This window comes from Ascaphus truei, chromosome 5 (genome assembly GCF_040206685.1).
Source record: "Ascaphus truei isolate aAscTru1 chromosome 5, aAscTru1.hap1, whole genome shotgun sequence".
NCBI classification, from domain to species: Eukaryota; Metazoa; Chordata; class Amphibia; order Anura; family Ascaphidae; genus Ascaphus; species Ascaphus truei.
In genome coordinates, this window is record NC_134487.1 from 87,896,912 (window position 1) to 87,912,526 (window position 15,615).

The following is a 15,615-nucleotide window of genomic DNA, read 5'->3' on the forward strand; positions in this document are numbered from 1 at the left end:
AGCAAGGCAAGACTGTGCAGGCAGAGATGAAGAGAACAACGTAACGAGTTTATGCTCAGCCAAAGTGCCAGTGGCAAAGCTGAGCATATAATGAAGTGCATAGCCAATAGGAAGAGAGTTGTGGCCTCAGCGGAAGCAGGGATAGGCATAGGTGCTGGAGACAGGTTCTGGCTTAGTAGCTGATTCCCTTTGATGCGAAGCTTGGGTGCGCTGCACACGCGTCACATCAGTGCGCCACTGATGCACAGGCTCAATACGGAGGCGGGACCCTCCCCTGCAGTATGAGTAGCAGTCTCTGATGAGCGCTGTGCAGCCTGTGTGGAAAGTGGATGGTGTCATGTGTGGAGAGGGACCCCCGTGTGTGAACAGAGGTAAGGCGGGAGGGCAGCATGACTCCTGGGTTCCTTACAGTGCCCGTCCTCCCTCCCCTTCCCTCCCCCCCTTCAGGAGTGACCTCCGGGCGACTCCAGAACGGCTTGAGGGTACTTCTGATAGAATCGTTGAAGTAGACTGGGTGTGTGAATTTGGTGATGGGGAATCCAGGACTGCTCTTCTGGTCCAAACCCCTTTCAATGTACCAAATACTGTACCGCTTCTCTCGAAAATCTGAAGTCCACAATAGACTGGACCTCTTACTCTGGTTGTCCTTGTATGAAGAGAGGTCCTGGAGGTGATAAAGAATCCGGGAAACGAGAGCTCTGGAATACCGGCTTCAGTAATGACACCTAAAACACGGATGGAATCCTCATCAACTGGGGAAGTTGTAGACAATATGCCACTGGATTGATCTTCTCCACTATGGGAAACGGAGCAAGAAATCTGGATGGCAGTTTGAGCATGGGTACTTTGAGCCGTATGTTCCTGGAAGAAAGCCACACCCTGTCTCCTGGACTAAACTCTTGAATACTGCGATGCTGGCTGTCTGCTTGGAGCTTTTGTCTAGTAGTTGCGGATCTAAGATTCTCCTGGATTTTTTTCCATGAGACTTGTAAGAATTCTGTTGTCCTTCGCTGGTACCCCAGAAGAAGAGGATAAAGGAAGTCGTGATGGATGGAATCCATAATTAATGAGAAACGGCGACTCCCTGGTAGATTCGTTCCGTTGTGAGCAAATTCGGCCCAGGGAAGGAGATCCGTCCAGTTATCCTGTGTATCCGAGACAAAACAACGCAGGTACTGCTCCAAGGTTTGATTGGTTCTCTCCGTCTGACAATTGGTTTGGGTGTGATATCCGGAAGAAAAATGTAAGGAAACGCCCATCTTTTGAGAAAAAGAACGCCAAAATCTGGAGACAAATTGTGATCCCCGATCGGAGACTATGGTTGTGGAACCCCATGTGGACGGAAGATCTCTTTGACAAAAATATCCGAAAGACTGGAAGTACTAGCAAGACCTCTTAAAGGGATGAAATGTCTGTTTGGAGAAACTATCAATAATGACAAGAATGGTGTTCATTCCTTGGTAACAGGCAGCTCTACAATAAAGTCCATAGAAATATGGTTCCAGGGATGATCCAGAATGGGAAGAGGGTGTAAAAGACCAGGTGGTTGCTCTGAGGAGTTTAATTGCGAGCACATGTGGAACATGCCTTGACTAATTTCTTAACGTCTCCTTGAATGGCGGGCCACCAGAAGGTTTGTTTGAGATCGGCGGTTCTTCTGGTACCTGGATGCCCAGCAGACTTGGATGAATGACCCCACTCCAAGACCTTTCTCCGGTAACGTGGTGAGGCGGCCCTCTGGGACCTCGAGACCATCTGGAATACAGGATTGGTCCAGAAGGGTGTTGTCCATTGCATTGATGTTGTCAAATGTGTTGGCTGATAAAATGTACTTGGAAGGAAGAACTGTCTCCATATGGTCCTCGGTTAAGAACTGACAAAGGGCATCGGCTTCCAGGTTTTTGGAACCTGGTATGAAGGATATGTAATTGAAACATCGGAAAAGGTGACCAACGAGCTTGACTAGCACCTAGACGACCACCTATGTGTAGAGTAAATTCTTGTGGTCCGTTAAGATGGTGATAGGACTCTCCGTACCCTCCAACAGGTGCCTCCATTCTTCAAGAGCAAATTTGATAGCCAGAAGTTCCCGGTTACCAACATCATAATTCTGTTCAGCCAAAGATTTTTTTTTTTTTTTAAAGGCGCAGGGGTGAAGTCTGGCCTGAGGTGACTTCCTTTGAGACAAGATGGCTCCGGTCCCAACTTCAGATGCATCCACCTCCAAAGTTAACGGCAACTTGGGATCCGGATGGGTGCAGATACAAAGGCTTTCTTCAGGAGATCAAAGGCTTGAGTGTCCGCTGGTGGCCAGGAAGCCGCATCCGCCCCGTTTTTGGTCAAGGCTGTGATGGGGGCTACCGTGGAAGAAAAGTTCTGAATAAACCTACGGTAATTCGCGAAGTCCAAGAAACGTATAGTTTTGAGTGGTAGGGCGCGGCCAGTCCATAACTGCCTTGAGTTTAGCTGGATCCATGGAAAACCCTGAGTCAGAGATGATATACCCCAAGAATGCTGTGGAAGTTTGATGAAATTGGCATTTCTCCAATTTGGCAAAGAGATGGTTCTCGTGGAGGCGCAATAGTACCTGTTTGACATGACTGTGTTCTGGAAGAGACTTGGAAAACATCATCATTTGTCATCGAGGTAGACTATGAGAAACTGATTTGAGAAGATCTCGGAAAATCTCATTGACAAAGTCCTGAAAAACAGCAGGAAGCTTGCAGAGACCAAAGGGCATGACTAAGTACTCATAATGGCCGTCTCGTGTGTTGAAGGCCGTCTTCCATTCGTCCCCCTGGCGAATCCTCACCAAATTATAGGCACCACGCAAGTCTAACTTTGAAGATAGTATTCTCCACGAGGCGCGGTGATGCGGAGCACAGCCAAGCATAAGGATGTGACAGGATTCAGCAATCTTGTTAAAAACACTTCTTTATTGCGACATCATGATGCAGACAGACAAGGAGAAAAAAGGGGGATAGGGGGTCTCGCTCTTACGCGTTTCACGCCTACTTGGCGCTTCGTCAGAGAGTAGAGATAGTGTGCTGGTCCCCCCCTTCTTATAGATCATATTGTCTGCCGGAAATTGGATATCTCCACTTGTCCCGGAAACCGGAAGTGACATAACGGGAGGTGTGCACCTAACAACCTATGTAAACAAACAGGGTCGTTATGGCAATGGATCATATCCCCGCTTTGAAAATTAGAATCTCAGAACATTTACGTTCTATAAAAAAGAATGACCCTAATTTACCTGTGTCCAAACATTTTTATAACTGCCCCCAGGGTTCCATTGATACCTTTACATCTAGTGCCTTAGAGCACATTCCAAAGCAAACCAGAGGAGGTAACAGAGAGGGAAACCTGAATCAAAGAGAAATGTTCTGAATTTATACCCTCGGGTCATTATCACCCGGGGGTATAAATACAGATTGGGAGTTAAAACATTTCCTATGAGAATACCTTAAATGTTTAAATTGTACTTTATATTACATATATGTATATGTTACTATTTTGTTCCCAATTTATTTGGTTCATGAAATAGCTTTCTGAGCTTCTGTGTTCATTATTGACATACATTTTGCCTATATTTATGAACAATATGAATGCATCATAATATACATTGATGCATCTTTAAAACAATTTACTATGTCCTCAGTATACTTATGTATATACCCAGTTGTTTTTAATATATCACTGCATGTTGTTTAACTTGTTTCTGCGGGGTATCTGTGCTGGCCAAACCCTTAGTATGCAATTGCCTGCCGTTCCTTTATCTAGCGGGGATATGATCCATTGCCATAACGACCCTGTTTGTTTACATAGGTTGTTAGGTGCACACCTCTGTTATGTCACTTCCGGTATCCGGTTTAATTATGTCACTTCCGGTTTCCGGGACAAGTGGAGATATCCAATTTCCGGCAGACAGTATGATCTATAAGAAGGGGGGGAACAGCACACTATCTCTACTCTCTGACGAAGCGCCAAGTAGGCGTGAAACGCGTAAGAGCGAGACCCCCCTATCCCCCTTTTTTTCTCCTTGTCTGTCTGCATCATGTCGCAATAAAGAAGTGTTTTTAACAAGATTGCTGAATCCTGTCACATCCTTATGCTTGGCTGTGCTCCGCATCACCGCGCCTCGTGGAGAATACTGGACTAATTACCGCAGATGCACGCCCCTCAGAAGAACCCAGGAACGTCTATGTGAGTTACCCATTTACTAATTGGGAGACACCCTAGAGGTTATTGTTTGCGTTTTAGACCTTGTCCTTATTGGCAGTGATGCAGTGGAGCTAATCATTCTCCATTTGCACCACTAACCAGGACTTTATATACAGGTCTATACTATACGCCAAACCATATACCTGTCTACTCACTTTAAAATGACCTTACCTGTTTGATTTTCTTCAATCAAGATAAGCACTGATTATGTTACAAACTTTCTACCTATAGTCATTAGAGCACTATTTACTGGACTATGTTCAATTACCTAACTTTGAAGATAGTTGAGCCTTGATGACTATCAAAAAGTTCTGAGATCAGTGGTAAAGGGTATCAGTTCTTGAGTGATCTTGTTAAGCCCTCTATAGTCAATGCATGGGCCAAGAGATCTGTCTTTTTTTTCCTTGACAAAAAAAGAACCCTGCTCCGGCTGGAGACGAAGATTTTCGTATAAACCCGGTTGTTAAGATATTCCTGGATATAATCGTTCATGGCTTTAGTCTCTGGAAGTGAGAGTGGATAAGACCTTCCTCTGGGAAGAACAGAACCAGGCCAAAGATCAATCAGACAATCGAAAGGGCGATGAGGTAAAACTTTGGATCATGGTGCAAGAAAAGGTAAGCGCAAACCCTATAATATATCGACAAATCACAAAAAAATGATATCACCAAGAGGAGATGCTGCTGGTGTGAGGAATTTCACAATCCCTCAATAGACAACAGGAGGAGTACACAGAGCGCAAGAACTCCTCTCGTGGGTAAATGGAAGTTCACAGGAATCGGATCAACATGTATTAAAAGAAAAGAGAAAAGATCATGGTACAATACAGTTTAATTAACAAAAAATCCGTTGAGCAGTGAGCTCCAGTACACTCTCATGCTCCACGATCATTAAAAGCAGTTTAACCAACTCAGGGTTAGGAGCGACGCCCGCAATACAGCAAACACTTCGGATCATGCCTTATCAAAACCGTCCTGGAAGTCCGCGTATATCTCGGGTAGGATACTTGTCTCCTCTCCAGAGGTTACCAACCCACATATCTTCTGAACAGGAACCGCACAGCTGTCGGCACAATGGGTGCTCCATTGGATAGGTAACTTGTTAGTCCTGTCGATGCAGGTATTATTGCGTTGGAGCCATGGAAGACCCAAGATCACTTGGACGGAAACAGTGTGAATCGCATCCAGGTAGATTTCTTCCTTGTGATCCTCTCCTACTAATAGAAAGAAAGCAATTGTCTGTAGATAGATGAAAGCCCGTTGTAATGGCTGACCGTTGATGGCTTCCAATCCTACCGGGATCCTCTTGCGGATGCGTGGGATGTTTCTCTCAGCGAAACCCTGGTTGATAAAGTTACCTCCAGACCCCGAATCTTTAAATGCCAATGCTGTGGCATGAAAACCCTCACCCGTAAGACACTGGGATCATAATTCTGGTCGGTAATACTTCTTTGGAGGTAGGGGAAATGGGGAGTGTTCCCAATGAGATTCCCCTGTACCTCATTGGGAGTTGGCTTTTCCTGACTTGTGTGGACAAAGGAGCACTTGGTGTCCGGGATTGCCACAGTAGAGACAGTCCGATGCGTCGACGTTGCTTCTCGGACGAGGACAACTTGTTACCACCCAGTTGCATGAGTTCCGGATCATCAGAAAAGGAAAATTCTGGCGTAGTGAAAGGGAAGGCCGAAGACCTGGAAGGTAGTTGTCGGTGGCGAGAACGTTCGATTACTTTGAGACAACTGATGCCCTTGATATTGAAAATGGCTGAAACATTCTTGACCTGTCAATTTCACTTTTTCAGATGTTTATTGGCTTTGTAAAAAAAGGCCACAGAAAACTGACGTCAGGCTAGTTTCATTCACAAAGTTGCAATGCCATGGGGCTGACTTGCAAAAGCAACGTTGAGAGAAACAGTTTGGTATTACTATACATCATTGTGTGTGATGCCCTTTTATTTCTCTAAATGTAAAGTTTTATAGTCATTTGCCCTGAAATTATACTTAACGTCTTTGGTTGACTCCTTTTTGTTTTAATATAACTGGGAATTACAGTGAACGAAATAGAAACCAGCACACCAATTTGAAAAAACTCACACGGATAGTTTCTCCAATATATTATATAGATTTATTGCATTATAGAATTCCAAAGTTACAGGTATGGGAACCAACACAAACATTAGAAAAACTCATAGGTTGGTTCTGAAGTATATGTACATTTATTGCATTGTGTCCCTCTTTCTGTAAAAGCCATAAGACGGGACAGCCAGATCCCAAAAAGTATTTCTCAATTCCCAGGTTATAAAAAAAGATACATTTGTTTGTAGTTTGATAAATGATCATTTATTTTAAAGGACCAACATGAGATTCTTTTTAAATGATGTATAAAGAACTTGCATGTTGGTCCATTAAAAGTTGTCTCAACATACAATAAATCTACACTTATCAAGGATCAGTAGTTACTAGAGGTTTGACCTGTAGTGCGTTTTAATGAGATTGGGCAGTGATTTGCAACTTAAGGTCTGATATATATATATATATATATATATATATATATATATATTTTTTTTATATATATATATTTTTTTTATATATATATTTTTTTTATATATATATTTTTTTTATATATATATTTTTTTTATATATATATTTTTTTTATATATATATTATATAAATATTATATATTATATAAATATTATATATTATATATATTGAAATTGAATCTTGTGAGTCTGGTGGTAGATGTGGTGAATCTGATTGGTCCGTGGGTCTGCCCGTGACTCATTGGCCAAGAGGTACGCTCCACTGTGACACACACAGACACACACAGACATTGGTCCCTGTGTGCCTCCCACACGACTCTCATTGGCCAAAAGGTAGAGTAACATCACTGACACACAGCTACTTGACTGTCACACACTCTCACTGACACACCATACCCCCAGAGAACCCCTGCGGAGTCCTTGGTAAGTTTCAGCTATCTCACACTGTCACCCCTGTCTGTACACACACACACTCACACCTGAGACACTTGGTAACTTTCATCCAACTCTATGCACACCCTGTGTACACACAGGGGGGGGAGGGGGAGTCAGGGGAGTCAGGGGAGAGGGGGAGTCAGGAGAGAGGGGGAGGGGGAGTCAGGGGGGAGGGGGAGTCAGGAGAGAGGGGGGAGGGGGAGTCAGGGGGGAGGGGGAGTCAGGAGAGAGGGGCGGGGGGGAGTCAGGAGAGAGGGGGGGAGGGCGGGAGGGGGAGTCAGGAGAGGGGGGAAGGAGTCGGGAGAGGGGGGAAGCCCACTCACTGACACACTCACTCACTGACACACTCACCCCCTGACACTCACTCACTCACTGACACTCACTCAGTGACACTCACGGACACACTGACACACTTGCTCACTGACACACACACTCACTGACTGACTGACACACTCACTGACGGACACCCTCACTGACTGACTGACGGACACCCTCACTGACTGACTGACGGACACTCTCACTGACTGACTGACGGACACCCTCACTGACTGACTGACGGACACCCTCACTGACTGACTGACGGACACCCTCACTGACTGACTGACGGACACCCTCACTGACTGACTGACGGACACACTCACTGACTGACTGACGGACACACTCACTGACTGACTGACGGACACACTCACTCACTGACTGACTGACACACTCACTCACTGACTGACGGACACACTCACTCACTGACTGACGGACACACTCACTCACTGACTGACGGACACACTCACTCACTGACGGACACACTCACTGACGGACACACTCACTCACTGACGGACACACTCACTCACTGACGGACACACTCACTGACTGACGGACACACTCTACCCCCCTCAGTCAGCTCAGCTGCCAAACACACGGTGGGCACGGAGCTGTGAACAAGGGGGGGGAAACAAAGCATTGAATGGGGGGGGGAATCGGAGCTGTGAACAGTGGGGGGAGGTGGGCGCAGCTCTGAACAGCTGTGAAGAGGGGGGGGGAAGGGAGTTGAGAGGGAGGATTGGGGAGCCAGAACATTACATCACGGGCAACGCCGGGTATATCAGCTAGTTCTAAATATATCCTGTGTAGGTATCGGAATTTGGTGCTGCTTTAATCCGGCACAACACATGCCTGGCCACTTTTACAACATGCTCCTATATTGTAGACCCTATATAGTGTATATTAGTAAGGCATATCATTGTACTCTTTCATACACTGTAATGTGTCCCTGCTAAAATATCGTTGACTACATTTTGATGAACGGATTCTAAAATGATATATTCTAATTACTTTGAGAACTTTCCCTTTTTTTTTCCTCTGGCTTTTTCATTTGGGTTTCAGTTGCAATGCCCAATGCAATAATTTAGTTGCTGATTTTACCTAGTTTAATTCAGAAAGAAAGGAAGGGGGTTTGGCGTTGCTCTTCACAGCCACTTATCCATTAAGATGATTAATACTTTAGCATTGCAGTAATAGCTTGTAAGCAGTTTATGTAGTTTCTCATTCTCTTCTTTCCATCTTATTCTGTCTTACCCACCTTGGTTCAGTATGATTTCATTACACCTTTCATGCCAGTGGTGGAGTCCGTACATCCTACATCATGGAGACAGGGCTTGCGCAAAACTGGCATTGTCCTTGTGCCAAGTAAAGGTGACAAGTCTCTGGTGAGGAATTGGTGTGCACAATTGGCTGTGGTTCTAGGTTGCAAAAATATAATTTTTAATCAAAACGATTTACTTCACTATGCATGGTTTTTAACTTACTCCAGTGTGCTATTTTCATTCAAATGCTGTATACTATATATTTTAATGAGTTTTCTAACCTTTAAAGTCGTTTTACTTGGTTCGCAACTTTGGATGTGTTTTGGTCATACATTTATACTATTAACATGTGAGATTTTTTTTATTTTTTTTTGTACACGTGTTTCATTATTTCTGTTCAGCAGTGTTATGATAACCTCTTGGAGCCTTGGAGATTCACATTTAGTTGTATTTCTTAGTACTCTACATGATGCTGGATATGCATATATGACCCTAAAAATGCAATATATTATCAGCTGCCTATAAAAATCTGATGGCTGATTTTTCAAGTGTTTAAAACCGTAAAGATAACGCCAATTTAAGTCTTACATTGACACAGCATATTTTGTGCTTTCAGTTCCCTACTCCAGCAAGCAAAATTTCTCCTAAAGAGGAGGAGCGTAAAGATGAATCTCCTGCCTCCTGGCGACTAGGTCTTCGTAAGACTGGAAGCTACGGCGCTTTGTCTGAGATAACCGCTTCCAAAGAAGCACAGAAGGAGAGAGATTTCACTGGTGTCATGCGCTCTGCTTCTAGTCCCAGGCTTTCCTCAACTTTAGATAACAAAGAAAAGGTAATCGCCCCCACAGGAAATTGGGAGAGGGTAAAATAAGTACAACTTGTGTAGCAATACACATTTTGTTTAGTTTGTAGAGAAAACGTGAAGACCACTGTGTAAGACAATGTGACTTGTTCACGTTACGGAATAAGATTTGAAACATGGAACAAATTAAACAATGTTAAAGCATGCTAATAACACAACATATTGTTAAGCTTAATTACAATTAACATGAACAGCAAATAAAAATTACCACTTGTGAACACATTCACATCTCGGACAGGTCTGCAACCCTGCTTTTCATTATTATCTCTTAGCAGAGGGGTGTACAAACTGGGTGGCGCGGCGGTTACAGAGGCCCTGTGCTGAGAGCGAGGGTCCTCTGTGACTCACTTACCCGGCATCAGTCCACGTGTCTCCATGGCAACGTGGCGTCACATTACTCCGCGACGTCATTTGACGCCCGTTGCCATGGAGACGCAGCATCAAATGACGTCGCTGGTGACATTGTCACATGACCCCGCAGCGTTATTTGACCCAGCATTAGAGATAAGGGGGGGCGCAGCGCAGGAAGTTTGCGCACCCCTGTCTTGGCATATAATGCTTCCACAACAGCCTAGGATTCTGGGTACTGACATCAAATGGGCAATAAGTGTCATCTTTTGCATCTTATCCATTATAACATTGACCCCTTGAACCAAACATGATAAACCTGTTCCAAATTATCTATAAACTATCTTTATTCCCCCTTTTGTCTGTCTACCTTATTTCACTTTGAACACTCCCTTATCTTCACAATATGCCACCTATGCTATGTAGATTACCCTTTTGGGAATTCACCTTTCCTCGCCACCATTACACTCCCACCATTTTGCTTCCAATAGCAATGAACTAGCAGCATCTGGTTTGAAGTTTTATACTAAATGTAACATTTTACTATTTGTTGTTGTACACCAGACATATTTTTGCCAAAGTTATTTTCCTGAATATCTTTATAATGTGAAGAGGCTACAGAGTTCAAAGTGGGAACTCATGACTACAATGGACACATGACACCATTTGTTTGTTCTTTAGAATGATTGGCTACACAATGATTTATTAATAATCCATATCCTAATACCAATCTAAAAGTTGGCAGATTCATATTTAGTACGCATTTTCATTTATAAGAGAAAATAGTGAAAGTGTTAGGGGGAAAGTTGCTACCATTTTTTTTTTTTTTTTTAAATTGTCTTATACTTTATTTCAGGAGAGAGATAGCAGAGGAACTCGGCTTGCATATGTTGCCCCAACCATACCAAGACGTCTTGTAAGCACTTCCGATATTGAAGAGAAAGAAAATAGGTAATTGGTGCCTATAAATAACCCCATGGATTACTTGGAAAAACAAATAATGCTCCAAATATGTCTTTCTGAAATGGCTCCCTTTTATTTCAGTGATGGCAAAAGGCTTTTTATTATTTATTTATTTTTTAAATATAATTTTGAGCGCCATCAGTTTAGAAAATAGTTCAGCAATGCTGATTGAAAAGGAAAGCAGTCCAATCATTATTTTGTCATTTTCTCGAATCCATTGTTGAGATCAAGAGGCTTGCTTTCATTATAATTCCAATTTGAAAAACTATTGTAAATTGTTTTTTCTGAGTGTAACTCTAATATTTGGTATGACCATGTCACGATCACCGCTTGCATATACGCATTTCTCTCTTTACCTTGAATTGAACACTAATTCCTTTCAATTTCACTAGGTGTTAATATATATAATTTCCATGAACAATGACATGTCAAAAAGTTTGTAGGCGTTGTGGTGCAATGCTGTTTTTCCTTGTTGCCAAGTGAACAATTTCTTTAGACCTGCGGTTGCCATGGCTTGTCAGAATATTTCTCGCGCAGTTGAAGGCAATTGACAGGCAACACTTGCATATTTTTTTTTATTAACATCCATTTTTGATACATTCAGCAGGAGGCAGTAGTTTATCTTTATAAGATGCATATATATATTCTGCTTCAGAAACAACTGGCCCACTAGTCTTGCCCATACAATGGTTTTGAGGTTGATTTTCTGCTTTGAATTACTAGTTTAATTGGAATTATTCGGCCCATGTGCACTGTCTGAATAAACATTGCATCCTTTTGTCCTAAACACATTTTATTTCTGTACGGTTTTGTAGGGAATCTTCTTCAAGTTTGTTACGTAGCAGTGGCTCCTATACGAGAAGAAGATGGGATGATGATCTGAAAAAGAATAGTTCTGTTAATGAAATTTTAAATACAAGTTATCAAAGAAGGTGAACATAAAGGATATATATTTAGATATATTTTTACACAGTCACCACTCCAATAAACAAACTACACAGGAACCATCATAAAAGCCCATCCCCAAAGATGATTTTTTTATTTTTTTTTCCTGTATTTGCAGTTGTTTAAAGGAAGTCGGGAGACCAATCTTAAAAGACCAAGTTTGTCAAAAGCAATATTGATTACACCTATACTTTGAATTGTAACATTCTGATTTCCCAATACTTGAAGGACCAAAATGACATTGATAGTATTGATAGTATTGATATGTTTAATACGTTTGACGGCTTTAGATTTTGAATTCTATTTTCTTGGAAACAAAGAGCTTTTAATGGCTTTGATCTTTACGTTAAAGGGTTGAGGTGGGATGTGTTGTGAATTTTACGAGTGACGCTCTCAAAACATGCAAGGTTCGACAGACCTGTCTCCACATCAATGGTTTGTCATTTATATAAGATCTGTCAGATCCAAAGGGGCATGCTATACCTAGCAAAAACTGATGCATTCTCAGTTGACGCTGAAGGGAGGACTCTCTTAGGTTTTAATTCCATTTTTTAAATCTTTCTCACTCAGTGCCTCTTTTGGTAGAAGACAAGATGAGCTGATAAGTTCTAGTGTTCCAAGTACAACATCTGGATCTACACCAACAGTTACCTCTCCTGCTGGATTTCCGAAGAGTCTGCTTTCTAGCACTACTAGTACTGCCAAGACCACAACAGGTTATTCTACAGGCTTGCCAAGCAGGTATTGCACTGATACTTTTTTCTCATTAACTTGCCTATCCTTGTACATGTTAGGGGGGTTTAAGCCATCGGGGATTGTCGCTCCTTTGCCTTAACACATTGTTTAGATTGTTTGAGATAAAACATTAAAGGATTGTGCCTTACACATCTGTATAAACATGGCCGCAGCAGCTGCCAATGAAGCTTCAAACTGGCTTCCTACTCCAAAATGTCACAGGAATCATGCTCTGCTGCAATCCTATTGTTTTTCCTTATATGTGCAAAGATTGTAGAATCCCTGTGTAAAATAAGCTTTCTTGTCTCGGTATCCTAACATGCTTTGTCGTATTTTTCATAAGCAGTTAAATTCATTATTTTCCTGCCCCCCTTGAAGAGAAATTTTTTCAGAAACATGTATAGTAACACTGCCCAGAATGTAAAAAACAAAACAAGTCATAAACACAAGAAATGTGTGCAATAATGCTGTTAAATCAAATTACTAGCAGACCTACAACAGCCCTGCAATATAGGAGTGAAAAATGCATTCATGTACATTTGTGCTCAGTGGTTGCTCGGCACTCCCTAGCAGAGAAACTACGACCATGCAGCTAATGAAAAATACATTCAGTTGCATTTATTTGGTCACACGCCTCGCTGCAATCATTCAATAGTTTTCTGTTTTGGATAAATATTGTTGTAACATTACTCTGCAGACAAGTTTTTTTTTTTTTTTTTTAATATCTCTCTGCAATGATTAGCATCTGGGCTACTTAAAAGTTGTCATTATTTCCTCTGTTATACGTGCCTCAATAGCACATAATATGCCTGCTTATACTTCAATATTTCTTATGAGCTTTTTTTGGTTAGACAGCAAGGCCTAGATTTTGCTAAAAATACCGCATTCTTTACCATATAAATGGTAAGAGAAGTTTGGTTAGAGAGGGTTTTTATTTTAAATAAGCCGCTTTTGTGTCTTGTTCCTTTTCAACGGATTCATTCTAAAAGTAATATTAGAGCTTCTTAGAAAAAAGCTTTCATTGTTTGTTTGCTCTTTCCTTTTTGTGTTGCTGCTTCTAATGTTTTAGTACCTCAAACCGTTTGTGGCCAGAGGATAGTTCTGACAAAGACAAGGACACTATCCCTACGGCAGTCACCATTCCTGTTGCACCAACTGTTCTAAATCCTGCCGCTACTTCCACAACTATGACCACAACTTCCACTGGCACTGTGCCCTCCACTGCGGAGGTCAGGGAAAGACGAAGGTGTGTACAGGTCCTTGGGGGAATGCCACATTCTCTTCTAACTGGTCTCGTAGCGTAGTTACAGAATGGCCAACACAATCCTATATATACTTGGGTTATTTCCTGCTTACTATTCTGAAAATACATATAGTCTTTGAGAAAATATATACAATATATATTCATTCCTAAAAATCCAGCACAATACTCCCCAACTAAACATAAACGGTCTATCTGGACCGCACAGAAGGGTTAAGGCAACATTAACTATCTATTTTAGGGGTTACTTTCCCTCATAAAACAATTTACCCATAGTAATTGAAACAAGCTTCTGGTTTTTTTTTCTTCCTTTTTTTCCTTTTTATTTAAATTTGTGTTTTGTTGCTTTAATATTGAGTAACGCAGGCTGTAGCTTTTTTAATTAGCATTGTTGTGCTCTCTGTTGTGATATTTAACAATCTTATGAGATTTAAGGCTGTGATCCTACTTGGCCTATTCAAAATCTTTCTGTGATTCACAAATTTTTTTTTCTCATTTGGAGTAAAACTTGTGTTAATGTCTGTTTACTTTTACACAAGGCACCTGTTCCTTTCCAAATTTAACCACAATCACTGCAGTTGTGGGATTGGTAATTTTTTTTTACTGAAATATGATCTAAGCTCCTAATCTAACCTATGGCACACTTTAAGTTTTGGCTTTTGGTGCCTATGATTAATATAAACTTTAAATTAAGTAGGAAATAAAAAATGCACGCACATTCGCTCAATTGGGTGACTCTTTAAAGGTGCTGTTGCCATTCTTTACAATACAGTACACTATAATTTTCCCTGCTCCACGACTCATTTTTATTTATTTTTTTTAATAGTTTTGATGCATGGGGTCTAGGGGCTAAACCGCATTAATTTCCGCTCTGGCGACACCCTGCTTCCTGCGATTGTTACCTCGGAAGGAGGTGCTGGTGTTTCTCTGCTATTTGTTAAATTTCCCACGTCACATGGATGTCACGGCTTCCTTTCGGGCAGCGGGGCATTTAAAGTCGCTATATCAATAGCCCTGTCTGAGCGGCTACCTTCCGAGGCCAGTATCTCAGGAAGCAGAGTGGAAATTAACGAGGTTCATCTCCAGAGACCTGTGTGTATGTGTAAAGTGGAGGGTTTTTGTCACTTTTTTTACCCACCATAACTTAACCAAGAATCCTATCCCAAGCTTCATTTTGCAAAGCCACTATAACCAACCTCACACTGAGACCCATTAAGGTTGAAACAGCTGTCTGTGGGTAGGTTTACTGGCTATGCATCTTAACCCAGGCTGTGCTTAAAAGCTGTGAAATGCAGCAAGCATGAGCTTTAGGGGACCATGTTATATGGTTTTGAAGCAAAAGGTGGCATTGTGTGCTAATTTGCATGTCACTTCCCAGAATCCCTTGCAGTGGAAGCACTGTATGCTGGGTGATAATGGTGAAAGGCAGGGCTGCAAACCTGTCTAAGACATGCAAATGAGCACATAGTAATATTTCCATTTGATCTATATAGATATAGTTTTTTGCCCTTTTGTCTTTCCCATTTAGAGTGTCCTGAACATCATTGTGTGTTTATAGATAGAGATGTATCTATATATAGATACATCTCTATCACTCCACCTAAAATGATATGGCTGCTTATCCCGTCGCTTGGTGACAATAGTAGTCCTCAAAGAACCTTATCTAGGAAGATAGGGCATTTCCCCCCATCATCTGAGTTTCTGTAGTCTGCATGAAAAACACCTTT

The 15,615-nt window shown here is 41.8% G+C and overlaps 1 protein-coding gene across 8 annotated transcripts in view; it reads left to right on the plus strand.

Moving 5' to 3' along the window:
* The window catches only part of PPP1R12A (protein phosphatase 1 regulatory subunit 12A), a 122,621-nt gene that overhangs the window by 75,838 nt on the left and 31,168 nt on the right, over positions 1-15,615 (plus strand). For 3 of the 8 annotated variants that reach the window (XM_075600175.1, XM_075600176.1, XM_075600181.1), the window contains exons 10-15: positions 8,781-8,897; positions 9,391-9,606; positions 10,841-10,935; positions 11,763-11,879; positions 12,463-12,633; positions 13,697-13,873. In XM_075600175.1, the coding sequence (XP_075456290.1) occupies positions 8,781-8,897; positions 9,391-9,606; positions 10,841-10,935; positions 11,763-11,879; positions 12,463-12,633; positions 13,697-13,873 (893 nt within the window). The remainder of the gene's footprint in view (positions 1-8,780; positions 8,898-9,390; positions 9,607-10,840; positions 10,936-11,762; positions 11,880-12,462; positions 12,634-13,696; positions 13,874-15,615) is intronic. The other 5 variants (XM_075600177.1, XM_075600178.1, XM_075600179.1 and 2 more) reach the window with 4 other exon arrangements.